The sequence below is a fragment of the Monodelphis domestica genome, chromosome 2 (assembly GCF_027887165.1).
Source record: "Monodelphis domestica isolate mMonDom1 chromosome 2, mMonDom1.pri, whole genome shotgun sequence".
Classification (NCBI taxonomy): Eukaryota; Metazoa; Chordata; class Mammalia; order Didelphimorphia; family Didelphidae; genus Monodelphis; species Monodelphis domestica.
The window spans coordinates 34,298,079-34,324,980 of NC_077228.1; the positions used below are offsets into that span (position 1 = coordinate 34,298,079).

The window sequence follows — 26,902 nt, forward strand, 5'->3', positions numbered from 1 at the left end:
TTAGGGTGATTAGAGTCTGCATTCCCAATTATATCCCCATTGAATCATGTGATCAAGCACTTGTTTTTCTTCTGTGTTTCTACTCCCACAGTTCTTTCTCTGGATTCGGATAGCGTTTTTTTTTATAAATCCCTCAGGATTGTCCTGAATCATTGCATTGTTGCTAGTAGCATTCGATTGTGCCACAATTTATCAATTTCTGTGAATAAGGTTCTCCTGGTTCTGCTCCTTTCACTCTGCATCAATGGGTTTTGATTTTAAAGGATTACTCCTTTACAAAACTGAATAAGATGGAAATGGGTTCAAGTGAAAAAATATATATGTATAACCCAGTGGAATTGCTTGTCAACTCCGGGAGTGGGGGAGGGATGAGGAGAGGGAGAAAACATGAATCATGTTAGCATAAAAAAAATTAAAAAATTAAAAAAACAAAAGAACAAAGTGAACTTCTCTGCCTGCACAAGGGATCCCATGCCATCTCATCTCCTTCAGAAGATGGTTCCTCTGTCATTCCCACTCTCTTACTTGGAATCTCTCTCTGTTTCTCCCTCTTCCTGGCTCCTTCCTGACTCCCTATAAGTACATCCCAACCCTCAAAAAACTCTGATTCATCCCCATGGCTCTCCTCTCTTTTGAGGCTAAATAAACTCCTTGACTATCTAAAATTGATGCCTCCACTTTCTTCCCTCTCACTCTTCTTAACTCTCTGTTGTCTGGCTTCCAACCTCAGCATCCCACTGAAACAGCTCTCTCTAAGGCTACCAGTGTTCTCTTAACCCAACTGCCTGCCTTTTCTCGATCCTCATCCTTAGGATCAATTGATTCTGACCATGACTCTTTTCTTGATCCTCTCTTCTCTCTGGGTTTTCAGGACACCCCTCTCTCTCTTGGCTCTCCTGCCTCTGGAGGGCAAAACTGAACTTAGAGTCTTTTCTCCCAAACCCTTCCTTTTTCTAACTTCTCTATGACAGCCAGGGTCTCACCATTGTCCCAGTAGCCCTGGGTCATTCTTGACTCCTCACTCTCTCATCTTTCTGTAGCCAAGGACCATGAACTTCAGCTCTGTGGCATCTCTTGAATATGCCCCTTTCTCTCCTCTGACATGGCCACCTCATTGGCACACACCCTTATCTCTCAGCTGGACTATCAATGGCCTGGTGGTGGGCCTCACTGCTTCAAGTCTCTCTACCAATTAGCTGTTCTCTAGTGAGCTGTCAAAGTGATCGTCCCAAAGTTCATAACCAGGCCACCTCCATAGTCATGAAACTCCAGTGGCTCCCTCTGACCTTAGCTTCTATGTTGTGTTTTAAGCCTGGCCCCTTCCTACTTCCCTTACCTTTTTATACCTTCCTTACCCTACACCCTCTGTGATCTAGGTATACTAGGGACCCTTTACTTTTGGATGCTAAGTGTTTGCATTGGCTGTGCCTCCTGCTTGGAATTCTCTCCCTCCTCATCTCTGCTTCCTGGCTTCCCTCAGGTTCTAGCTAGTCACAATCCCAATTCCCCTTAATGCTGGCACCTTCTCTCTTCTGAGGATTGCTGGGTACAGGATTGTTTGTACGCCGTCTATCCCATCAGATTGGGAACTTCATGAGGAAAAGACCTGTTTTGCCTCTCTTTGCATCCCTAGCTTTTGTACATTGCTTGGCACATAGTATGTGCTTAAAAAGTGCTCATTAGGATTATCTGTGAAAACTTGGCTACTCTCAGCAATGCAATGATCTAGGACTATCCTGTAAAACTTATGACGGGGGATGCTATCCAACTCCATAGAAAGAACTTTTGGAGTCATCTTTCTTTTTTTTTTTTAAAACCCTTACCTTCTGTCTTGGAGTCAATATTGTGTATTAGCTCCAAGGCAGAAGAGTGATAAGGTCTAGGCAATGGGGGTTTTAAGTGACTTGCCCAGGGTCACACAGCTGGGAAGTGTCTGAGGCAGATTTGAACCCAGGACCACCCATCTCTAGGCCTGGCTCTCAATCCATTGAGCTACCCAGCTGCCCCCTTGGAGTCATCTTTCACATCAATATAATTTTGGTTTTATTTTGGGGTTTTGGTTATGTATGAGTGTGCTCTTACAACAATGACCAATATGGAAACGTGTTTTGCATGACAACAAAAAAAATGCGGGGGGAAAATGTTCATTAGCTGACTGACCTCTTTAAACCGAGCCAAGGAGCGTTCCGGTCCAAAGACAAAGCTGAGAGGCAGTGTCTGTCGAAGGCAGGTCGAGCGTCCAGGGGAAGCATGGATGTGGGCTGCTACTCGCTGGAGAGAGGAGCTGCTGGGAGCACCCCCCTGACGCAGGGCCCCCACCATCTCATCTTCAAGCAGCCAGCGAATCTGGGAGCAGAAGTGAGGCGTGAGAGCAGCAGTCAATAGGGCACGGCCCTGGAGAAGTCCCTAAATTTCAGGTCCTCCTCCAGTTTACCTTTATCAAACTACAATGGGTACCATATCTCACCAACCCCACAGGAGTCATGAGGTCTCAGACCCAGGGCCAGGACAAAGGGTCTTACCTCACTCATGGTGGTCTCGATTGCCTGCCTGTGGGGTAAGGGGAGGCTGGACAGACCTGGTTGCCTGGATAGGGAAGGAGGTCAGGGTCAGTGTGGATCAGATCAGACAAGGGTTGAGGGCCCTGGCCTCTTGGAATCTTACCTCTCTATCTCTGGTGGGGGCAGAGAGGGCCCCAGGCTGTCATCAGAGCGGAAGGAAGAGGGTCGCCCAGGAGACCGAGGGAAAGAGGTACTGCTCTCAGAGACAGATCTGAGGAAGAAGAAGAGAGCTAGTGAGCTCTGACGGAGACCCTGGGAGCTCCAGAAGCCACTTGTAGACTCAAGCATGCCTGACCTGTGATGCTGGGGGTCAGAGGGTGGAGGCAGCTCTACCTCCAGAGGCAGTGTGAGGATGAAGACGTCCAATGTCACACTGAGGTCCAGCAAAGCCAGGCGACCTCCCGAGGGTGGGCTCTCCAGAAATGACAAAACCTGACCTGGATAGGGAAGGAGCAGAAGGGTTGAAGCCTCAAGGTTTGGGTGGACAGGTACCCCTACAGGTCCCAGGGCTGGCAGAGAAGCTCACCCAGGCAGGTGGGCAGTGTATGCACAGGCACAGAGTTGTGCTGTCCTCGGAGGCGCACAGAGCACGTGAGGTGCAAGAAGAGGGGAGGCAGGTCATGGGCAGTGCCCTCAGGGTTAGCATCATCTCCCAGAACACTAAAGGAGTCCTCATCAGGGTTCATGGTGTCCTCATCAGACAGGGATGTGGAGTCTGGAGGCTCCCCCTCTGGGTCCCGGCTATCTCGATATTCCACCTCCAGCTCTGGGTCACTCTCTGTGGCAATGCAGCCCCCTGACACCTCTCCTGGAGACATAGAACAGTTGGCCTATGACTTGAGGGATAACGGGACAGGAGAACACAGGGTCTCTGCCCAGTCACCCTCCACTAAGTGCCCACCTTCATCGCCTATTGGCTCAGCCTCTGAGAGCTCCAAGTCACTGACTTTCCTGTCCAGGGTATCTCGAGAGCTCTCATCCTGCTGGAAGAAGGCACAGAAGGTGGTTGGTGGGCACAGGATGAAGGGAGAAGTGAGGACAAAATGTGAATGTTATTGAGGACATTGGGGGCAGGCCTCACCTCACGTTTACTGGAGGGTGGGCAGTAGAAAAAATAGTGGGGGTTGGAGGGCACTGTTCGGAAATGCAGGCGACTGATCTCCAAGAACTTTTCCTGTCAGGGAGGAGACACACAGTGAGGGCCACAGGCTAGGCCTCAGAGGTATCCCTTGCTCCCACTGCCAGCCCAGGTCCCACCTGAATGATGCTGTGCAGCCGGCTGTGGACCCCATCTGAGAGCTGGCAGACCTCTGAGAGAAGGAGCTCAGGCCCAGGAATGCCTGGGCCTTGCGTGCGCTGGGCTTCAGGCTCACTGTAATCCTCTGCCTCTGCACTGGGGTCAAGGAGGAGAGCTTAGAGCAGGCAGTTCCTGGAGGCTAGGGTCAGCCCTGTCTATCCTGGCCAAGGGCCTAGAGGCCTGTGTGCCAGCCACACCTGGCTCTCTGCTCCCACAGAAAGCCTTAGCCTTTGATGTGACTCTATTCTCCTATTCTCCTTAGGGTTTTAGGGACATCCCTCTCTTCTAGTTCTCCTCCTGCCTATGTGACCTTTCCATCTAGGTCATATTTTTCCTTCAGTCCTCCACCATAAGATCTTTAACCATGGCGGCTCTCTTCTCTTGTTTTCTCCCTTGATACAGTGCTCCTTGGTGATCTCTTCAGCTCCCATCATTCTGATGATCATATCTAAGCAATGATTCTCACATCTAATTATCTAACCCTAACCCCTCCCCCAGTCTCCAGGCTGGAATCTCCAACATAACATCCTATAAACACCTCCAGCTCAACATGTCCCAAATGGGCCTCATTCTCTTTCCTCTCTAAGCTCTCCCCTCTTCCCAACTCCTCTCCAACTATGGAAGACACTACCATTCTCCCAGGCTCCCAGCTCAGGGGTCCAAATTGTGGTCTCTTGTTTCTACCACTGTAAAATCACTTGTGTGGGCCCCTTCTTTCTTCTGACACATCGTGCCACCTGGGGTAGGCCCTGACACCCTACACTTGGACCGCTGCACTAGCTACTGGGAGTTGGGGTGGGGGTGGGAGTATCTGCCTGCCTCGAGTCTCTCCCCATCCTAGACCATTCTCCCCTAGCTACCAAAGTGATTTTCCCAAAGTGGAGGGATGACCATGCCACTTCCCTACATGGTGAACTTGGGGAGCTCCCAATTATGTCCAGGATCAAATCTAAAAGCTTCATGTGTTCAAAGCCCTGCTAAGATGGTCTTTGGGCTCCACTCACATCCTCTGCGATCCAGGGCCACTGGCTGTTCTTCACACAGGCCCTCTACCACCTCCCAGTTCCCTTGACTTCCTTATGGTCCAGCTAAAACCCCAACCTTTGCTAACTCTCCAGTTAATCCCCTGTCCATCATGTCTGTCCATAATTGTTTGCAGGCCATCTCCTCCACTGGATGGGGAGCTCCTTGGGAGCAGGGACTGTCTTTTGCCTTTCTTTATATTCCCAGGACTTGGCCCAGGGCCTGACACACAGTAGGGGCTTCACCATTGCTTGTGGACTGCCTCAGCCAGAAGGAGCTCCTTCCCACTCAGGTCTCCCCAAGCAGCTGGTGAGTTCTGTCAGATTCCAACCAGCATAACTGTCTGTGTCATTCAATGAGCAATTACTCATATTCCTCTCACAAGGAAGGGGGGCCCTCCTCTTAGCCTTTCTAAGGCCAGGAACTGGATCAAATCTAATGACAGCTAGCATTCTATGGCACTTTAAGATTTGTTAAGTACTGTATATATTCTCTCACATCAACCCTGGGAAGTAAATGTTATCATCATCTCCATTTTACAGATGATGAAACTGTAGCTCAGGGAGGTTATATGACTTGCCCAGGGTCATACAGTTATGTTTCTGAGGCAGGATTTGACCCTTCCTGATGACAGATTCAACACTATGCACCGTGCCACCAGGCTGCCTTTGGCTTTTTAATCTAAACTGATTTTCCGAGTTCCCAGCCCAGACTGGACTTGGCTCCTACTGACTCATTCTCCACCTAGGCCATGAGCTTCTACTCTTCCCTGGCTGATGGCCAAAGTGTCCTTTTGCCTCACTAGCCCCACATCCTGGAGCTACTCTGGTCCAGGGGGTCAGCGTATCCTACACCCCCTAATCCTCCCCCCTAACCCTGGTCCTAGCTTACCTCATCATCCTTGGCAGCCAAAATAAGTTCCAAGGGCAAGGACTCCATCTCAGTCCCCTCCCTGATGCCCAAAGTCCTGAATGCCAAAGAGGTTACTGGCTCATGAGGGTCAAGCACTTAGGGCTAGCTAGAATGGACTGGGAAATCACTGAGTCTAGTTCCTTCATTGTACGAGAGGAAATAGGTGGAGAGGAAGCAGCTGAGTTAGGATTCATTCTAAGCCTTTTTCTACTACAAGACATGCTTAGGGAAATAACCTGAGATGGGGCTAGGGGCTGACCTCACCTCAACTCTGAAGCCAGGGCTGCCTTGTCACGAGGCTCAGAGCTCTCTTCGAGGCTATAGCTCCCAGGCCCCTGGGGCAGGCCATGAGCATGACCACAAAGCGCCAACAGGAATGATGTGATGTCAATCTCCTGAAGCAGCTCCTCACAGGCATCCACAGCTACCAGGAGGTCCTGGGAGCTCACGGCATGGGCCTGCTGGAGGCTGCGAAACAGGCCTGGGTGGGGAGAATGGGATGTCAACTGGCCAAAGCCCCTCCTCCAGGGTGCACAATTATCAGGCTACCACAATCTACCCAAACCCTGCTGTTCACCTCGGACATAGCAACGTTGGGCATGTTCCTGAAGCAGGGCACAGTGATCTGCCACTTCCTTAAACTTGGGGTCCAGCCAGGCAGATGTAGGGGAAGGGTGCTCAAGGAACTGAGACCTGGATAGAGGAATGTGGGTCTCAAGATATCTATGCTACCTGGCCAGCTCCCCTAATCCCTAACCCCAGATTCCCATTTGAAAACACTTCCAGACCACTTGTCCATCCATCAATTCCATCTGTCTATCCATTCAACCCATCCATCTGTCCATTCCCCCTCACCCCCATATCACTTGTCCATCTAACAGCATGCAGACCCCCTAGCCTATGTGCTGCACAAATGTCATGGAAAAATGAAGGGCTGGGAGGCACTCACGTGAGGGTAAGCTCCTGAGGAGACCTGCAGGGTTGTGTGCTGACCACCTGCTCTCTCAATGCATCTAATGAGCAGCTGTAGACATAGACTGGACATCGAGTGCGTGGCCCTTCCCCACACTCAGTTTGGGAGGACTGACGCCCAGGCCAGGCCTGAGGGTCCTTTCCAGAAGGCGGAGTGAGCTCCCTCTGATCCTTGGCTTGGTCTACAGGGAATGAGAGGAAAGGCAGCATCACTATGGTTCCCCCTTACTACCTTGCCCTCTCTAATCCCCTTAGTTCATCTCTGGACCTGTTAAGATTGTTTGTAACAATCTTTGGAAATATATCCCCTAGCACAGAGCCCAGAACATTGTAGGTGCTCAATGAATGACGATGGCCCAAAGCTTGAGCCACACTGGGCCTACAGTACCCTTTCCCCTGACCCACAGGAGAGACTTTACCATTGGCAGGGGTCACACTGAGGGCAGGGATGATGGCTTTAGTATCCTTCTGGCCCACTCCTCCTAAATCCTCAGGGCTAGAGATGGCATTCCACTCCCCCAATGCAGGCCTCATCTCTTCCTGAAGGGGCCGGCCAAGACCACAAGCAACTAGTCGCTGGACGTCTGGGAGTGTGAGGAGAGAAAGAAGAACTGAATTGGACAAGAATGTAGGGGAACCAAAGAACTTTAAAATTGTGCATACCTTTTGAGACAGCAATACCACTATTAGGTCTGTATCTCAAAGAAATTTTAAAAGAGGGGAAAGACCCATTGGTGCAAAAATATCTCTAGCAGCTGTTTTTATGGTGGCAAAGAATTGGAAACTGAGGGAATGTCCATCAAGTGGGGAATGGCTGAACAAGTTGTGGTATCTGATTTCAGAAAAGCCTGGAAAGATCTACATGAACTGATGCAAAGTGAAGTGAGCAGAACCAGGAAAACACTATTCACAGGGTCAGCAATATGATGTGATGAACATTTAGGACTGGTTTAGCAGTTCCTAGCAATACAGGGATCCAAGAGAATCCTCAAGGACTCATAATGAAAAATGTCATCCACCTCCAGAGAAAGATCTGATGGAGTCTCAAGCCTGAATGCAGAATGAGGCATACTATATTTCATTTTATTTCTTCCCCTTTCCTTCGTTTGAGACACTCTCTAAAATGAATTAAGTTTTGATCCCTCCCTCAATTACAAATGATTTTAAGGATAAGGCCCTGAGGCTTCTGCCTTGAGGTGGAGTGGTGCTCACAACCCTAACCACACCCCTCTGGAAGAACCCTCAGAGGCTTCCAGCTTGCCCTGGAGTGAACCAGAGGCCTCTCTAGAGCCATTCTGCTCCATGACCCATGGCAGCCTGGTAAGCCTTCATGTCCACAAGTGAGGGCAGTGATCTCTGTCCCAGGTCCCTTGCCTGAAGGGAAGCCTATTCCAAAGTGCGTGCTAGTATAGAGAGCAGGGAATAGCATTTCCCCTCAGTGGATGACAGAAAGGCCATTACCTGTGAGGGTGCTTGGGAGGAAGGTGAGCAGCACATGCTGTGGCGTCACAAGCCGGCCATAGCACCGCCATTGAGGGGGTGAGGTCTCCAGAGGAAGCTGTGTAGAGGTCAACAGAGCAGATCCTTAAGAGAAGGCAGATGCCAGCCTGCTCACCTGCAATATCCTCCTCCCTCCTGCCATACAGAAATGCCCCCCACTCTGCCTTGGTCAGCCTCAGAAGGGGACCCAGGGAAGAGAATCCAGACTGACTGGAGCTGTGACCACAGAATTACTCACATCCTGAGAACTGCCTGTGCGACCTTGGGGCTCCAGGGAGGGACGTGCCTCTGGAAGCAAGAGAAGGACTGTTGGTGGGCAACTAGGCCAGGGCCTTAGACAGAAGGGCGGCAAGGGGGATGGGGACCTAAGGGTTAAGGCCTCTCACCTGGGCCTGGGGCTCCCCACTGCAACACCTGGCTCAGAAAGGTCTTTTGTTCAGCAGCAGAAAGAGGGAGTTCACGGTCACTCAGCTCCTGCCCCAAGCATCGGTGCAGTAGGCCCAGCAGGGTATCATTGGCAGGACAGTGGGCCTCAGAGCTAGGGCCTTCAGTCTCTGAACAGCACAAAATCAGCTCAAAATCTGAGCCTCTGCCCCTTTCTGCCACTGGCCTTGGGGGGGGTTCCAGTCAAGCTCCCCACATTCCATAGGTTCCCCTGAGGCCTTGACTCTCCCATGGATCCCCTGAGGCCCTATCCTCACCCATAGGACCCTCTGAGGCCTTGTCCCCACCCACAGGACCCTCTGAAATCCTGACCCTCCCATTAGATCCCCTGAGGCCCTGCTTTATATCCCATTCTCCCCTCCCTTTGTAAGCCTGGAGGGTCCCATCTGGACCACCTCTGGTGAGCAGGACAAAGGATGTTTGCATTCGCTGGCAGCGTAGCAACAGCTGCATCAAGTCAAAACGGAATGGGATCTCATGGACACAGGAACCTGCCACCATGTCACGTCCTTGGACAGGAAAGGGAGAGGTTTCAGGATCTGGCCTTGGGCAGGAGGCAGGTTCTTCCCTCCCAGCCTTGCTGGCCAGCACTGACCATCAGGAGCCCTGGGCTCGGAGGGTGGGGGGCTCCATTCCTTGCTCTGGCAGAGATGGCTTAGGTACTCAAAGCTGAGCATGGAGCCAACGCAGGCAACATCCCTGGGAAAGAGCTGTGAGGAGGAAAGGAGCAGAGGCCCCAGTGAGGACTTGAGGCCAGTCTGGGGGTCAAACAGGTGGTAGGACTCGGATGGGGCCGGGACTCACTGCTCGGGGAATCTCCGGGTAGGTCAGGCCACGAAGATGCCTGCAGCCCTCAGGGCCAGGGCCCACACGACCACACTGGGGCTCCACCCAGACCTCAGTGACCAAGTTCAGCTCAGAATCTCCCTCCAGGGCTTCTACTTCTGCGTCATTGTCATCATCTGTAGAAAAGCTGCCCAGGAAAGACCCTCAGAGAGGTGCCAGGTGCCATGGGGGCTAAGACATGCACTCCATGGCCACGTAGCAGGCATAAAGTTGGGGCATCCCATAAAGTTGGGGTTCCAGGCTCACCTGTCCTTGGTAGAGGTGGAATGAGGAGGGAAGAGGAGATACTGCACAATGCAAGTAGGGGTTTCATTTCCTCCTGCCACGCCAGTAGACTCACTCTGTCAGTAGGGACAAGGACATGAGAAACCCAAACAAAACCCCATGCCACCCTGTTCCTGCTGGGAAGTGTTGGGACAGGTCCATGGGGCATGGCAGGATCCTGCCAAGCTGGGAATGCTACAGTGCCATTGCACCTATGGAGCAGAGAAGCTCATGGTCAACACCAACCCAGGGGCTGGAGGAGAAAACCATGTGACAGGACTGGAGGACAGCAGAGAAAGGGTCAGAGTTGTGGTTGGACCACCAGGGGTCAGAAAGAAGGGGCTAGGTGCCTAGGCAAGTCCTCTGAATCCAGGACTTAGCAATGAAGGAGACTGGTGTAGGCCCAAATGAGGCTTGCCCGGCAGAAGAAGCTTCTGTGACAGAAGCCATATGCCCAGGGGATCTGGGGACAGGAGCCAAGCTGGTTGGTCTAGAAATGGTACTAGACTACAAGCATGTAAGGATGAGATGGCAAGACTTGGGCACTAGGCGCACCTTCATTCTTTGCTTATTAGTCATGCTCCTTTAAGAAACCCACCCTCTGCCTCAGCATCAAAGGCTAAGGAAGGGATACCCAAGATTAAATTTGGAAGAATTTGGCATTTAAGGCATGGGGGCAGTGGATGAGTAGGGAGGAGGCATCAGGGACTTCCCTGGGTACTAGGGGCTGCATGGGTCGCCTGAGGCTGGGATCCCTTGGAGCCCTATTTTGACCCCCCCATGGATGTCATTTAGAACTAAGAGGTTTATGTTTCTCGTGTGTTGGGGGATAGAGGAAAGGGTGCAGTGTCTTTGAGAGGTAGTGGGGGCTCATTGAGGATGGGAAAAAGAGAAAATACCTGGATTGGAAGCTCTAGGACCATTGTAATAATTCCTTCCCCACTGGAGGCAAAATGGAAACCCTCAGCCAGACGGACTCTGGAGCCCAGAAGAGATTAAGTCAGAAACAGAATCAACAGAACCAAGGATCACCCCTGCAGGCCCCACCACCTTGGAGGGGCTAAGGAGGAACATGTCAAGGTCAGATCACTTACTCAGTAAGTGTGGAGAGCAGCTGGGCAACAGCACTGAGAGGGAGGACAGGGGCCAGGGCAGGCTGGACAGTCCATACCCATCTCTGATGATAGAGGTATCGTGACAAGGAGGCCAGGCTAGAGGAGGCTGAGCGGCCAGATACCAGGGGCAATGGGCCTGGAGGCTCCAGGGTCAGCATGAAGGGTGCTCGGTAATCCAGGGGTAGCTTTTCATACCTGTGCATCAGGGGAACCAAAATATTACTCCCAGTCTAGCCAGGAACTATACCTCCTCATTCCTGAGGGGAACTTTCTCAATATCCTCTTAGTCCCATGGCTTCTGCCTCCAAGGTAAGGCCCCTGGTCTTCCCCCCATGCTACTCCTCTATGTCAAGGCTCCTGTCTCTAAATTCTGGACTCTGACCCTACTCTCCACCCCAGACTTCAGTCCAATTCAAAAAACATTTCCTTAGCACCTTTACTATGGTAGGCAGTGAACTTCCTAATTCTGAAGGGGGAGGGTTAAAAGGAAAAAAGAAAATAACTAGAATCCAAGAGGATGCCCATCTACTAGGGAACTGTAGAACAAATTACGGCATATTAATGTAATGGAATATTACTGTGCTGAAAGAAATGATGAAAGAGACAATTTCAGGCCAAGGTAGTTGGAGCTGCCAGAGTGAAGGGCATTCATACAAGGACAACATGAGAAAGATGGATATCTTTGAAAGATTTCAGAACCCTGATCAAGGTAACAAGCCAGCATGAAGCATATTCCTGGCCTCCTCCCAAAGAGGTGATGGGATGTGAGGTATGTGGTCTCTAGAGGGATTCCTATAGCTTACTAGCCAGCTTGTATTATGAGGGTTATTCCTCCTCTTTCTTTGTTTTTAGTAGGGGATGGGAGCAATAGTAATGGCAAAAGAAAGGGTCATTGTGATATTTAAAATATTTGTTACATCACACATTCTCCTTTCCCTTGGGGTTCCAGTATCTGGCTCTCACACTCCTTCCTCTCCACCCCAACCTCTGTTCCAATACCTGGAGATTTCAACATGTAGATGGATTGCTGTTGCCTCCAACACCCTGACCTCCAAGCTCATCTGCTCCTGGGACCTTCTTTTTTTCCACCTCAGTCACAAATGGGGACAAGCACACTTTTGACCTCACCACCACCAAAAACTGTTCTGCTTATGAGATCAAGAAATCTATGAGTCTTCTCTTTCATCTTAACCCCCTCCCCATCCAGCTCTCTGTGTGCCTAGCTAACCACATTATCCTTTCCTGGGCCTTATCACAGCTAGCCCCCTATCTCTATTCCTGCAATCCCTATCTCTGTCTCTTCCTCTCTCCCTCTCTTTCTCTCTGTCTCTGTCCCTCTCACCTATCTCTGCTTCCCTTATCTTCCTCACCTTAAAAAACTCTCTTCAACTTCCCAAGCCTCCCTTTCACAGGCAAACTCCCAGAAAAAAAGTCTACTGTGGCTACCTCTAGGCTTTCCTGTCCTCTGGCTCATTTCTGAAGTCCCATCACTTACTGACACAGCTCTCTCACGTCATCAGGGACCTCATCATTGCATGGTCCATGGCCTTTTCTCCAGCCTGACCTTTTCCCTGTCCTTTGTGCAGTCTTTGACACTGTCCATTGCCCTCTTTTCCTGGACACCCTCCTTTCTTGGTTCTCACGCTCTCACTGCCTGTTCTGTTTCTCCTCCTCCCTGTCTGAATGCTTTTTCTTAATGGATATTTTTGCTGAATATTATCCATGTCCAGCCGTTAACTATGGGTACAGCTCAAGGGTCCATCCTGGATTTGTCTTGGTGATTTCATTGCTTTAGGTGAGTCCGATTATTGACTCTAGAAAGATGACTCCCATATTTATTAATCCAGACTTGGCCCCTCTCCTATATTTCTAACTATCTATTGGCCATTTCCTCTTCATGGTATCCAAATCTGAACTCATGACATCTTCCCCAATTCCATATTTCTGCTGAGGGCAGCAGGCCCTCCTAATCACCCTGGCTTGGTATCAGTATCTATCACCCTTGCCTCCTTACTCCCACTCATTCCCCACATCCAATCATTACCAAATCTTTTTCAGTTTTCACATTTCTCATATACATCCACCATCATCACCCTAATTTTTGTCCTCTGCACTTCTTACCTAGACTACGTAATTGTCTTCTAACTGGTCTCTCTGTCTCAGATAGCTCCCCACTTCCAAGGATTCTTCACAATACTTCTAGAATATAAGTCTGACCATGTCACTCTAGGGGTGTGCAAAAAGCTCCAGGGGCTCCCTAATACCTCTGCAATGAAATTCAAGCCTCTGTTGAGCAATTAAAATCCTTCCTGACCTGTTCCCTTCTATCTTTCCAGGTTGATTACACATCCTATTCACAGACTCTACAGCACAGTTGTCTGGCCTCATTGATATTTCTATAAGAGGACTTTCCAATTCCCAACTCTGAGCTTTTGCCCAGGCTGTCTCCCCATATCTGGAATGCTCTCTTCCTTCCCTTTAGAATCCCTTCAAAGCTCAGCTCAAATGTCATAGTGTATGTGGGGCCTTCCACTCCCTTAGCTCCCAGTGCTCCACCCCCAAATCCCCTTGTATTTCTCTTGTATCTACTTGGTTTTTTAATTTATGTTTGCATACACTGGTCCTTAGTAGGCTGTATCTAGTTTTGTCTTTGTATACCTAGCACACACTATGAGTCTAGCATACAGTAAAAATGTAGTAAATGCCTGGTGATTGACTGAATCAACCCATGGGAGCTGAAGAAATTGCCTGAACAGTAGAGAGAGAGAGAGGGAAAGGGATTCAGGACAGAGTCCTGGGGGACACCCATACTTAGTAGGCAGGACAGAGTAAAGGAAGCTTAAACAAGTAGGGAGAACTAGGAAGAACTGAGGAGACAATATTGAAGGAAGGCCTACTCAGTAAGGTCGAAGGCTGCAAAGAGGTCAAGAGCTTCCTGGCCATTCATTTTTACTGACTTCAATGCCTGGACTACTCTCCCTCCTCATCTTTGCTTCTTTCAAGTTCCAGCTAAAATCCCACCTACTATAAGAAGTCTCTCCTGTCCCCCTTAATATTAGCACCTTGCCATTTCTGATTATCTCCAATTTATCTTGTCAGTAGCTTCTTTGTTCATAGTTGTATCCATAGAGTTGCTCTCCTCTGACTGAGTTCCTTGAGACTGTCTTTTGCCTTTCTCTGAAGCCCCAGTGCTTAGCATAATACCTGGCACATAGAAGGAGCTGAATAAATGTTTACTGACGGACTGATTGATCAAGGATCTGGCAATTAGGAGACATTTGGGAACTCTAAAGAGCGCAGTTGCTTTTGAGTAAGGAGGAGAAAAGACAAACTATGGAGCAGAAAAATGAGTAGGAAACCAGGAAGTGGAAGCCAAAAGTACAGACAGTTTTTGTTTGTTTTTTTTCCCCCATTAAGTTGCCTGAGGAGAGGGAGCTGTGAGATAATGATCTGAGTTGATGGCAGGGGCAAGGAAGGATTTTTCTAGGACAACTGAAAGCTGGACATATTTACAGGCAGCACAGAAGCCCATCAAGCAGGAGTGTCAGTGATCACCAGGGCAATGTCCATGGGGAGAAGGTGGGCCTAGTCAAAGGGAAAGGTCACCTCTTCTTCCAAAGCTGGCACTAAGGGAAGACAGATGATGAGTTGGAGGGGCTTAGAGAAACAGAAATGGGAGAGTTAGAAATGGCCTCTATTTGTCATTAAAGTAGCCAATGATCAGCAAGGACTGATTACACACAAAGGTCTGGAAGAGTGTAGGCTGGTCTTAGTATGGTCATTCCCTTAGATCTTCTAGTCTCCCCAGACCCTTCATTTCCTATTCTGTTCCATCAGTTTCCCCTAAAACCTTACTTTACATTTCTAAGTCCCAACACAAAATCCTGTCACTTCCCAGACTCCCCCTTGAACCCCACCTCATTAGACCCCTCCCTCAGTTGTCTGACCTGATCAGTAGCTTATCCAGGGGCTTCTGCAGGACTATCAGGCAGGGCCGATCAGACAAGGTGGGTTGAGGCACAAGAAGTGGGGGAGATTTTGAGGGGGAGTTGCCTGCCCCAAGTCCTTTCCGCTTCACCTTGGGGGTGGCCTCCTTGCTCTGTACACGGTGGGGGAAGCGCAGCTTCAAGATCTCCTCCCGCAGCTCATCCACAATCTGGAGGTCAAAACCAAAAGCAAAGAATCATTCTCTTTTATGTCAGTAATGGTCAGAGAATCATGTGATTCCAGATGTAGGGCTGGTTGGAAGTCACTGAGTTCAACTCCTTCAAGGAAACTAAGATCCAAAGAGAAGGACTTACTATCAAGGTAATAAGAAAGGTAAATGGTAGATTCAGGATTCTAACCCAATTCTGCTGCTTCCAAATCTCTGGGTGGCTCCCCTATGCCACAGAGAGGACATGGCCAGATTCCCATCCCCACTTACCTTGAATCCATGGAGCTGAAAAAAGGATATAAATTTACCCAGACCACTCAGAGGTAGAGGAGAAGCAATGATAGGGAGGGAGGAGCAAGAGTTCTAGGTTCTCTGCCTAACTCCCTGGGTCCCTGCCACCTTTAAGGAAGAGGAAATCACTACCTCCCCAGAAGGGATTCAGAGGGAAATGGTAAGATTAATTGTATTCCGACCCAATCCCAGGCCTCATGACCTCACCTTATTGCGTAACTGGGCTGGCGTGCCGATGGGGAAACCAAGTCTGAGCACCATGCACGGAGCTTTGGAGATGATTCGGACCATGTAGAAGGAGGAAGGGGGCAGGTCTGGGGCACTAAGGAGACATGAGAGGTTAGCAAGGGTAGGGGTAAATGTGGGGTCAGTTAGTAGGGAGGTAAGAGAAATCTAAAAGCCATGGGAGAAAATTTAGGGATCAATGGAAATAAAAGACTCGGGCTATGGATGAGGTAGACTTAGGGATCCTCAGTGGCAAAAGTGGCAGGGGTCAGTGAGGGATAAGATGTCATGTAGGAAGCCTCCCATACCTAAGAACACATGAAGACAACTCAAAGCTGAATCTGAACCTCAGTCATTTCTCTCACATACACATGCATACATGAGTATATAGTCCTCAACCTCTTTACTCCAACCCCACCCCACCCTCACCCCATGTACACATCTGCTTGTTCTAGTCTTCAAGCTTTTCTAAATCTTTGATCTCTTCCCCTCCTTCAGAAACTTGCTTATTTATCTCTAGATAACTCTCACAATTATACTTCTTTCCACAGAGATTTCTTCTATATACATGTGGCCTAATTTGACTGCTTTTCCTGCCTTTTCTTCTTTAGTACCATTTCTGCATCCTCCAAAAGGACTTCAGATGTTAGGATCCAAGTATGTGATCCTACTGTCCTCCATGGGGAAGAGTCTATTAAAATGATTTTTGCAGGGGGCAGCTGGGTAGCTCAGTGGATTGAGCTAGGCCTAGAGACGGGAGGTCCTAGGTTCAAATCTGGCCTCAGACACTTCCCAGCTGTGTGACCCTGGGCAAGTCACTTGACCCCCATTGCCTAGCCCTTACCACTCTTCTGCCTTGGAACCAATACACTGTATTGACTCCAAGACGGAAGGTAAGGGTTTAAAAAAAAATTTTTTTTTAATTATTTTTGCAGACTTTTCCCATTTTTCTTTCCTTTGTAGTCTTTCTTCCATGTTCATCTTTGAATGCCCTGGGGTTGACTGCTTAGTTGGATAGCTTGTCAGGCTTTCTTTGGACTGGTTTTACTCTCTGTTGCTTCTCTATGCTTTATGAGAAAATATTGCTCAAAATCATCCATCACTCTTTCTGGCAAGATTTTGGAAATGAATTCATGTCTGAAAGCAGAGTTGCCCTTGGCAACCATCTTTACTTTTGGCAAGTAAGTTGGATATTTGTAGGCTAAGGCATTTTGGAGGCCTTTCTGGCCTCCCTGTTGTGGTCATTTTAAATGGTTTACCTTCAAGAAGAAAGTATTGTAGTTAGTATCATTTGTAATGTTCATAACTCATTTTTGATGCTCAGTTATTTATTTAAATTAGGTGTGGTTGTTTCAACTTTGTGTGTGTGTGTGTGTTTTTAAAAAATCATAATTAAATACATTTTCGAGCATAATAGGGCTTCTCTAAATTAAGTTGCTCTCTCTATATGTATCAACCCATCTTCAATGGATTTCTTTAGCTGCCTAGCAAGCAACATTACTGATCCTTGGAAGTTTCTGTCCAAGTTCCCTACCCCCAGGCCACCAATCTTTAGAGTTTGGCTGAAGTTCTCCCCCCCCCCCCCCCCCCCAGGGCTTCTAAAAGTTCATCATTCCACAGTTTGCTCCTGGGGAAAGACTATGTCAAAGATCTCACTGTAGTACTCCACAAATATATAGTGTCTTACTCTTATTGTTATTCTTTCTTTTTATATTTTGATATTCACTTGGTTGATTCGTGGATAACTCATGCATCAATAAGTCTTTTACTCTTAACAAATCACCTATTTAATGTGTCATGATGTACATAATCTAACCCATACAAGAAAGGAATTGTCCTTTGGCTTGTTCTTGAAGAATCCTAAGGAAAGGGAGCCCATCCTTTCCTGGAGCCAACTTAGTTCCAATTTCAGTACTCATTTTGGCAGTTCGTCCTAACATGCAACTTTCTCCCATTGCTCCTGGTTCTACTCAAGAGACCAAACACAAGACATCTAAACTTTCCATTCATGACAGCTCTTCAAATGATTGGGCACAGTCATTCCATCTTCCCAAAATCTTATCTTCTCCATGTTAAACATGGATAGGTCCTTTAATCAATTATTCATAGCCCAATGCTATCCTGGTTTATCTTATTATCATGTCCTTCTTAAACTATGGTCCCCAGTCCTGAACACAATATTTCTGATAATATCTCATAAGGGGAGGGTGCTACCCTCCCTATTCCTTAAAGCACTCTCTCTCCTAAACTAGCACAAGGTCCCTTTGTGCTGGGTCACATTTCTCATTCTCATTGAGTTTGCAGTCCACTAAAACTCCCAGATTTTGTCATAACTGCTCTTTAACCAAGCCTTCTCTATCCTTCCTTGGGAAGCTGATTTTTATTGTACCTGAGGGTGACTTTACATTCGTCTCTACTGAAATTCATCTTATTAGATCCAGGCCATAGCTCTACTCTGTCAATATCCTGACACTGCTTCCAATGTACTGTCTCTCCCACCTTTGAGTCATCTGAAGACTTGATCATGCCACCAAGCTTGTGTCTAAGTCAATGATAACAATGTTAAACAATAAAGGGCCAAACACAGATCACTGGGATATTCCACTGCAGACCTCTTGCCAAGTTGACCCTGAACCATTAAAATTACTCTTTGAGGGGCACTAACTACCATTGCTCTTCTCTTCTGCCTCTTTTTTTCTTTTTAACACCTTTACCTCTTGGCTCAGAATCAAAACAAAGTATTGGCTTTAAGGCAGAAGAGCAGTAAGGGCTAGGTAATGGGAGTTAAGTGACCTGACCAGAATTGCACAGCTAAGATATGTTTGGGGCCAGATTTGAAACCAGGGTTTCCCACCTCTATTCCTAGAATTCTGTCCACTCCCACCTAGCCAACCCTCTGCCTTTTTCTTGCTGGATGATCCCTGGATCATCCTGGATGGGAGCTTCTTGGAATAAGCTGTGTGTTGGGGGGAGGGGGCAGGAAACGGGACAATGAGCAGCTAGCTCTTGACTCTTCAAGAAGAGGCTCCAATTGTTTAGATATCCTCTCTAACCTTTCCTCCTCTAGGTAATATTCCTCTGCCTCCAATGTCCTGACCACCATCATGTATCCCTTCCTTTGTCTCCCATCAAAGTCTGGTTTCAATTTCTTTTAGGAACATTTCATTCTCCTTACCAACCTGGAACATGGAAAGGCTTCTCTGAGAACCACAAGGCTCTCCTCCAGGAGAAAGATTCAGTCTACCTACAGCCCAAGTAGTCTCTCAACTTAAGGAAGAAATATAAACACTACACATCTGATGCAGTCATTGCACAACTTCACCTACTATCCATGATGGCTGAAATTCTGCAAGTATCTAGGAGGCAAGTGGATAAAGTGGTGGTGGATGGACTTGATGGCAGGAAGACTAGATTTCAGTCAGCATCAGACAATATTAGCTATGTGACCCTGGGCAAGCTACTTCACATTTGCCCCCTTCAGTTTCTTCCTCTTTAAAGTGGAGATACATATGGGTCGATGGAGATATAACTGGGGATGTAGACTCTAAAAGATCACCCTGGTGCTAATATTAATACTATGGAAATAGGTCTTGATCAATGACACATGTAAAGTGGGGATAACAACAGCACCCACTTTCCAGGGTTGTTGTGAAGATTAATGAGATAACATAGGGAAAGCTCTCTGCAAAACTTTATACACTCCATCAATGTTGGCTATTACTTAGAGTCTTGTTCTTCTGAATTACTTGTGCATGTTTACAACTCAATCCTAAGCACCTGGCTAAAATTTCAAGGCCTATTATGCATCTTAACAACTTGACAACCTCCCACTCAATTTCATTAGGACATTAGGCTTCTTCCAGGCCCCAATTTGTCTCACCCAACAAATTGCTCTGTCAATGTGCCTCACCCTCTAATGGTCCTACCTAACTTTCTTTTCTTACCATGCCTTGAGTTGCCAACTATCTTCTCCTTTTCACTCCTGAGCTTTCTTCAGGCTCTACATCCAATGTCATCCTTAGTAGTCCTTAATCTTAGCTCTCTTTCAAAAGGCTAATTTGGGAGCTGGAGGTTGGTTCACCTTAAAGTTTTACTCAGTTTCTCCACCCTAGATTCAAACCCTGCCCTTCTTCACTAGATTAAAATCCTTCAAGCCACCTATAAGACTTAGGTTCCAAAATATGGATTCAAAAGATTTGAAAGTTGTTTTATTCTTATATCAGCTTCCTTTCCCCAGACAGAGATTCAACTTTCTGTCCTTGACTCTGGTCTCCTTTGCCTTGGATGGACACACACACACACACACACGCACGTACGCACGCACTCACATATAGGCACAGACACAAAAAGGCATGTGTGCATGCATGCGCACCCATACCACACCCACACCCAAACCCAAACACACATACCTATGCACTGTCCTCAACAAACCTGTGCAGCAGTTTGACATACGAGTAACCCTCCACGAGCACAAAGCTGCTCCAGTCCCGGAGAAGAGAAGTCAATGCAGAATGTGAAATACGGCACTGGATGGTGCTGTAGCGTCCATTACTCCCTGGTGTGTGCAGGTGTTTGGGGATAGGCCTAGGAGGAGAACCAAGGCCTTGATGCCATGATGCATCAAGGAGAGGGGTCCCTGTTAACGACCTACCTCATCTCTCCCAAGGTCCAGTTGTATATCTCAAACTCCTCTTGGACAGTTTAAACTGGATGTTCTGTAGACATCTCAAACTCCCCATGCTCCAAGTAAAACTCGTTATTGGTCCTTCCCTTCCCCACTTCCCATTTCTGTCAGACTTCTTCCCTATTCGTCACTTAGGTTCACAAACTAGTTGCCAACCTCAATTCTCCCCCACATCCAATCAGCTGCCAAGTCTTGCTGATTCCACCTCCTCACCATCTCTCCCACCTCTTCCTTCTCTCCACTTACAGCATAGCTACGCTGCGGTCGTTCTTCATCTCTTCTAGTCCAGATTCTGATAATAGGCTCTGACAGCATTGGTTTTTCTGCCTTTTGTCTCTCTCTCTCCAATCTATTCTCTACCCAGCTGCCAACATGATTTCCTAAACCTCAAGTCTGAGTAAGCATTCCTCTGTTTCACAAAGCAGGGCTCATTATTGCTTTGAGATTAAAATACAAACTCTACCACTTAACATTGAAAGCCTGTCTAATATGGCTCTGGCCTAGTTTTCTGGGCTGCTTGCTAATTGATAGGGCAGTGATAGTGAACCTATGGCAGGGGTGCCAAAGATGGACACAGAATGCTCTCTGTGGTCTCTCGGCCACCCTCCCTCCCCACCCCTAGAGTTTATTACTAGAAAGGCAGAGGGACTGGGGCAGAGCTGCTCCCCTCCCCCTCGCCACCAGACTAATAACATTTTTTCACATCACCCATCCCTCTGTCCAGCAGTCTAATAGAAGCACTTCCTCCCTCCTCTGTGTGGGGTAAGGGTGGTAGGGCATACCCAGCATGTGGGGGTGGGGAGGGACATGGCACTCCATCTCTAAAAGGTTCGCCATCACTATAATAGGGGTAGGGAAAAACAAGTCTGTCTCCCAGATGCAGTAGTCAATGGTCTCATGCCCTCCCCCAGGTCTGAGCCCTTACGTGTCATGCTCAAGGACCAGCACCAGCCTGTGCATGTGTAGCCAGCGCTGCCAGGAGTTGGCATCCATGGAGAGAACGGGTTTCCAGTAAGCAGCAAACTGGGAGTGGGAGGAGTCAGAGCCACTGTGCTGAAGGGAGAGCACCTGGTGGGAGGACAGAGATGGGTATGACCTGGAGAGTGATCATCTTGGAGGATGACCAGGACAAGAAGAACTCTAAGATATGAAGAAGGTTATCCTAAAGAAAGGAAGTCCCAGAACAGCTGCGAGCCATATGAAGAAACTGAAGGGCAATTCCACAGGAAGATAGAATAACAGTGAGCATTTACATAGCATTTCAATGTTTGCCAAGGGCTTTATCATTATTATCTCACTGGATCCTACCACCCACCCTGGGAGAGATATCATTATTAACCTCATTTTAGAGATAAGGAAAAAACTGAGGCAAATGGGGTGAACTGATTTGCCCAAGACTGAGGTAGGACTTGAACTCAGGCCTTGCTGATGCTAGGCCTAGAACTCTATCCACTGCCCCACTAGCAGTCTCTAATATAAACCTGAGATAGTTCAATTGCTCATTTGAATTCAATCCCTTCCCATCTTGCAGGCCCCTAAGTCCCATGCTAGTTAGAGGATCCTTACCTGGAAAAAGCAACAGACTTCCCACTCCAAATCACCAGGAGAAAAAGAAATGAAACCAGTCCTGAGATTTCACTTCTCCCAACCCAACATGATAGCAATAAGACACTCCCCATTTTGCATTTACTTACTGATAAATACTTTTTATAGAGCCCTATGATCAATATACACTCATCGAGGAGCCTCATCTTGCCTGGTAGGATGGAAAACAAGTTGGCTCCAAAAGCCAATAAACTAAGCATAGCCTTTGACTCAGTGGTTCTACGCCTGAGCACAGAGAAGAGGTCCAAACCAGAAAGGCCAGAAGTCACTTACTAGAGTAACTGACATCTCCAAAGGCCACTGCCCCCACCCCCAGGCAGTGCTAGGCATATTCCCATAAAGTGGGGGAGCAACAGGAAGTGACATGGAAAAAATGCTTTAAAAAGGCCAGCGGAAGGATTCAGTCACTCTCTCTGTGTTGGTGAGTGCAGCTAGAGGAGGACTTTTTGCTTCCTTGGCTTTGGAGAGGCCCATTCCTTCCTGGATCCTGCGTTGGCTTGCTGGGTGAGTGGCGGAGATGTCTGCCTTGGCTTTGGAGGAGGCTGCGTTGGTAGAATTCTGGCTGAAAACTCCAAGCAGAGATGGAGACCTGAGGAATCCTCCTACCAGGGTGCTGAACTGGACTTCACTTTCCTGGAGAAGCTCTTAGGACTGGTAGGCTTGTTAAGAATCTGTCTATTTACATTTTCCACTTTCACTCTTTCCACCTCTTTGTAAATAAAAGCTGCTAAAAGTCATTTTGATTTAAGCTATAATATTTTTAAATCGGCAACCACAATATAACTGTATAAATCTCTTATTGAGTCAAAACCCCAATTATATTTCTTACACAGTACATACATTTTGTGAGTACAGACAAATGAAATACAAGGCAATCTCAGAGGGAAAACCCTAGAGAGCCCCAGCCTCTCCCCTCTTGAGTTTCAACTACATCACCGCACTGGATGAAATGGAAGTCCTGGAGACAGCTCAAACACAACATGTCTGAAGCAGAACTGGTTATCTTTCTCCCAAAACCTCTCCTCCTCCAAACTTTCCTATTTCTGTTCAAAGTGCCATCATTCTTTATTCTCTTACAAAAATGAACAATATGGAAATATTTTGCATGATGATACATGTTTAACCAGATCAAATTGCTTGCCAGTCCCAGGAAAGGGGAGGGAAGGAGAAAGGAGACACTTTGGATGTTATTATATGTTATTACAATTATGGTAAAACTGGTAAAAAATAAAATATCTTTATAACAGGGCAGCTGAGTAGCTCAGTGGATTGAGAGCCAGGTCTAGAGACAGGAGGTCCTGGGTTCAAATCTGGCCTCGGACACTTCCCAGCTGTGTGACCCTGGGCAAGTCACTTAACCCCCATTGCCTAGCCCTTACCACTCTTCTGCCTTGGAACCAATACCCAGAGTCAGAAAAACATGAGTTCAAATGAGGCCTCAGAAATTTACTAGCTGTGATTTAACTTTGTTTGCCTCACTTTCCTCATCTGTAAAATGAGCTGGACAAGGAAATTTTGTATCCTTTGCCAAGAAAACTCTAAGTGGAGTCACAAAGAGTCAGACATGAGTACAACAATTGAACAATTAATTTTTAACTCTGCTTTAACAAGTCAGTAATCTGTCTATACAAAAAAGCTATTTTAGCAAAGATTTCTGAGTCAGGAACACATACATGCTCGTCTGACAAAATGCAATCAATTTCATTTTTTGGAAATTATTTGATATTTTTTTCATAGGATGAAACAAAGAACAACAAATTTGTTGCTAATCACATTCACTGCTTTCCTATTCTTTTTTCTTTAATCTCTCACTTTCTGTATTAGCAATGACTCTAAGGTAGAAGGTCAAGGGTTAGACAACTAGGGTTAAATGGCTTGCCCAGGGTCTCACAGCTAGGAGTGTCTGAGGCCAGATTTGAATCCATGTCTACTTGATCCCAGGTTTGGTGGAACCTAGTTGCCTCTGTTCTTTTTCCAAAGAAAATTTTCATGACATTTGGATTCGAGGCTTTGGTATGTAGACAAGCCTTTGGTTCCTCTCACTCTCGTTCTTTGTCTTCTACAATTTTGTTGTTATTCTCACCTACACTGAAGTTATCAAAGAACATCTTGGTTTAGTTGAGTAGGTTGTAATAAGTTCTTCCCACACTTTCTCTGCTTCTTCATCCTCTGCAACAGATGCTGGCACATAAACTCAAATGATCTTCCTGGTGGTCTTTTCACAAACCCTATTATAAATAATGCAACAGAAGATAACTAAGCACCACATGAAGTGAAGCAATTTGTCTTTGGAGGCAGAATAAAGCCAATTCCACCCAGTTATATTTGCCTTTAAAACCTGTAACTTTCTTCTGTTTTCTGGTTTTGATTATGGTCAAGATTGAGAACATTCAGTTCTCCCAGCACTGACCACTGAACAAGGAGCTACCTCCTGCGTAGAATACTGATGGCTATGTCAAGGTTTAAAGATGGTCTGAATACACTGGAATTCTTTTGTTTCATGCTAGGTCCAAAGGATTCCCCTCTAGGTAGCTGGCTTGCTGGTGATGTCTCCTTGAATTAGTTTGGCTGAGCCGAGGAAAGTAGTCACAGACTGACAAAAATAAAAATGATACTTAAAAAGCAATGGTACTCTAATTAATTGCAAGGACCAACCTTAGTCCCAGAGAACCAATGATGAAACACAGCTTCTTCCACTATGGAGAGCCAGGATCTATACTGGATGTGCAATGAAATACAGACTCAGATGTAGATACTTCATATACTGGTTTTGTTTAATCATTTTGCTTCATAACAAGAAAGGGTAAGAAGGTGAGAGATGAAGGCCAAGAGGAAATGAGTATCATGCCAAAAATATGATGCATCCACTACTTCCTAAGGCTGTCCCTTCCACATTGGTGAGCTCTAATATTCATGTAGTTTTTCCTGAAATTCCGTCTAAATTTGTTTCTTTGAAAATCTCCCATCATTCTTATTGCTGCCTTCTGGAGCCAAGCTGACACAAGTCCATAAGATAGCCTCCTATATACAACAGCCTTAAGTACTTGAAAACACTTGAATATCCTCTGAGTCTTCCTTCAAATGATCCACACTCAGCAAAGTTGCAAGGTCCTTTTCCATCCTGGTTGGCTGGTCAATGTCTTTCTTCCAAATGTGGTCTGGCCTCCTTATTTCTGGAAGCCAGGCCACTCACTGCATTCGAAGATGCCATTCACTTTGGTAGCAGCTCCGTGCCACCACTGCTGACTCATGTTCTCCCAAATCTCTCACATCATTTCTCAGGTGTATGGATATCTGCCTATTCTTTCCCCATATTCTACTTAGGAAGTTGGTTTTTTGAATCTAAGGGTACATTTAGCAATCCTAATGATTTTTCAACATTAGATTCAACCCAAAGCTTCAGTTAGTTGAGATCAAATAGGTTTAGATCTCTGTATTAGCATTGCTTCCTAACTTTGTATCACATGTAAGTTTGACAACCATGCTTTTTGCAAGTCGTTGATAAACGTGTTAAAGAACAAAAAGTCAAACCCAGATCTCTGAGATATTCCATTGGGAGATCTCCTTCAAAGCTCATAAGACCTAAGTGAGGCCTTTCTTTCCTTTCCTGATTCACCCAACCTGCTAGTGTCTTCACAAAAAAGCACTGAGTATATATTTCATATTTCCTTATACATGTCTACACGGCCTCCCTTAATAGGGTATAAGCTGGGGGCATCTAGGTGGTTCAATGGATAGAGTGCCAAACCCAGAGGTGGAAGGTCCTGGGTTCAAATCTGACCTCTTACACTTCCCAGTTGTGTGACTCTGGGCAAGTCACTTAACCCCCATTGCCTATTCCTTACCCCTATGTCTTCGTTGTTTCTAAAACAGAAACAAAACAAAACAAAACCTTCATTGCCTTGCCCTTAATGCCCTTCTGCCTTGGAACTGATATTTCATATTAATTCTAAGACAGGAAGTAAAGGTTAAAAAAAAAAAGATAAGGTCCCCTGCTGCCCACTTTTTTTTAACCCTTATTTTCTGTTTTAGAAACAATTCAAAGACAGAAGGGCAAGGACTAGGCAATGGGGGTTAAGTGACTTGCCCAGGGTCACACAGCTAGCAAGTGTCTGAATACAGATTTGAATCTAGGACCTCCTATCTCTGAGCCTGGCTTTCTATCTACTGAGCCATCTAGCAGCCCTTTCTTTTTTGCTACAGGAGCTTGTGAATTTTAAAATCTCCATCTTGCTTGGTCTAGCACCCAAAATTGTGCACACCCACACTACACGGGCATGTGCTAGTCAATGACAAATCAGAAATAACTAACTGCCCAACTGGGCTGTCCTAAGCCAAGCTTGAGCCACCATTGGCACTGGTGAGGCATAGGAAGTGAGGTAGGGAACAGCCTCTGGAATTCATTCACTTCCTGTAGACAGAGCTAGGGGGCAGTTCGTGCTAGGAACTGGAGGAGAGAGGAGGCCTGCTAATCTCCCTCTAGCTTGGCCAGAAGGTTGAGTTAACCCTCTTCCCTTTCCTCCTCTCTCCTTTACTCCCTATCCTGTTTCCTTACTCCCATTGTGATTAAACCACCATAAACTCCATTCTGACTTGAGAGTTTCATTTTAGGAATTTCATAAGTTAATTCCTTGGCGACCATAACTTAATATTATAACAATCTTTGAAGGTGATATTTTCACCACAACAAGCTTAATCAATGCTCACATGCCTAGCACTGGATCATGAATGGTTCCCTGACTTCCCTTTGGTAACCTGGTCAAGGAAAGAAACAAGTTGACCCCCTGTGAGAATGATTTGTCCCAACATTGACACAAACCAGAGAATTCACAATCCAGTCTAGAATTTTGCCAGGATTCAAGGGCAGGATCACTGTCCCATAGTTTCCAAGATCTTTTCTCTTTCCTTTTTGAAACCTGGGCCATTTTTTCATCTACACTTCTGCAGTCCTCCCAGACTGTCTTTCCCTTGGGCCAGGGGCCCTGAATTCATCCAGGGCAGCTCTGA

At 46.9% G+C, this 26,902-nt stretch overlaps 1 protein-coding gene across 7 annotated transcripts in view; it reads right to left on the minus strand.

The window, feature by feature from the left end:
- The window catches only part of SZT2 (SZT2 subunit of KICSTOR complex), a 75,548-nt gene that overhangs the window by 36,711 nt on the left and 11,935 nt on the right, over positions 1-26,902 (minus strand). For 3 of the 7 annotated variants that reach the window (XR_008916057.1, XM_056815301.1, XM_056815299.1), the window contains exons 12-36: positions 21,216-21,358; positions 20,038-20,190; positions 15,589-15,703; positions 14,882-15,090; positions 10,914-11,129; positions 10,719-10,797; positions 9,802-9,896; positions 9,514-9,682; positions 9,305-9,419; positions 9,105-9,218; positions 8,652-8,819; positions 8,504-8,571; positions 8,227-8,323; positions 7,185-7,349; positions 6,743-6,947; positions 6,371-6,486; positions 6,058-6,274; positions 3,819-3,954; positions 3,643-3,735; positions 3,463-3,544; positions 3,088-3,369; positions 2,857-2,998; positions 2,665-2,772; positions 2,523-2,586; positions 2,161-2,346 (exon numbers count right to left, since the gene is read on the minus strand). Coding sequence is in view for 6 of the 7 variants with exons in the window: in XM_056815301.1 (XP_056671279.1) it covers positions 2,161-2,346; positions 2,523-2,586; positions 2,665-2,772; positions 2,857-2,998; positions 3,088-3,369; positions 3,463-3,544; positions 3,643-3,735; positions 3,819-3,954; positions 6,058-6,274; positions 6,371-6,486; positions 6,743-6,947; positions 7,185-7,349; positions 8,227-8,323; positions 8,504-8,571; positions 8,652-8,819; positions 9,105-9,218; positions 9,305-9,419; positions 9,514-9,682; positions 9,802-9,896; positions 10,719-10,797; positions 10,914-11,129; positions 14,882-15,090; positions 15,589-15,703; positions 20,038-20,190; positions 21,216-21,358 (3,537 nt within the window). In the remaining variant the exon portion in view is untranslated. The remainder of the gene's footprint in view (positions 1-2,160; positions 2,347-2,522; positions 2,587-2,664; positions 2,773-2,856; positions 2,999-3,087; positions 3,370-3,462; positions 3,545-3,642; positions 3,736-3,818; positions 3,955-6,057; positions 6,275-6,370; positions 6,487-6,742; positions 6,948-7,184; positions 7,350-8,226; positions 8,324-8,503; positions 8,572-8,651; positions 8,820-9,104; positions 9,219-9,304; positions 9,420-9,513; positions 9,683-9,801; positions 9,897-10,718; positions 10,798-10,913; positions 11,130-14,881; positions 15,091-15,588; positions 15,704-20,037; positions 20,191-21,215; positions 21,359-26,902) is intronic. The other 4 variants (XM_056815303.1, XM_056815302.1, XM_056815304.1 and 1 more) reach the window with 3 other exon arrangements.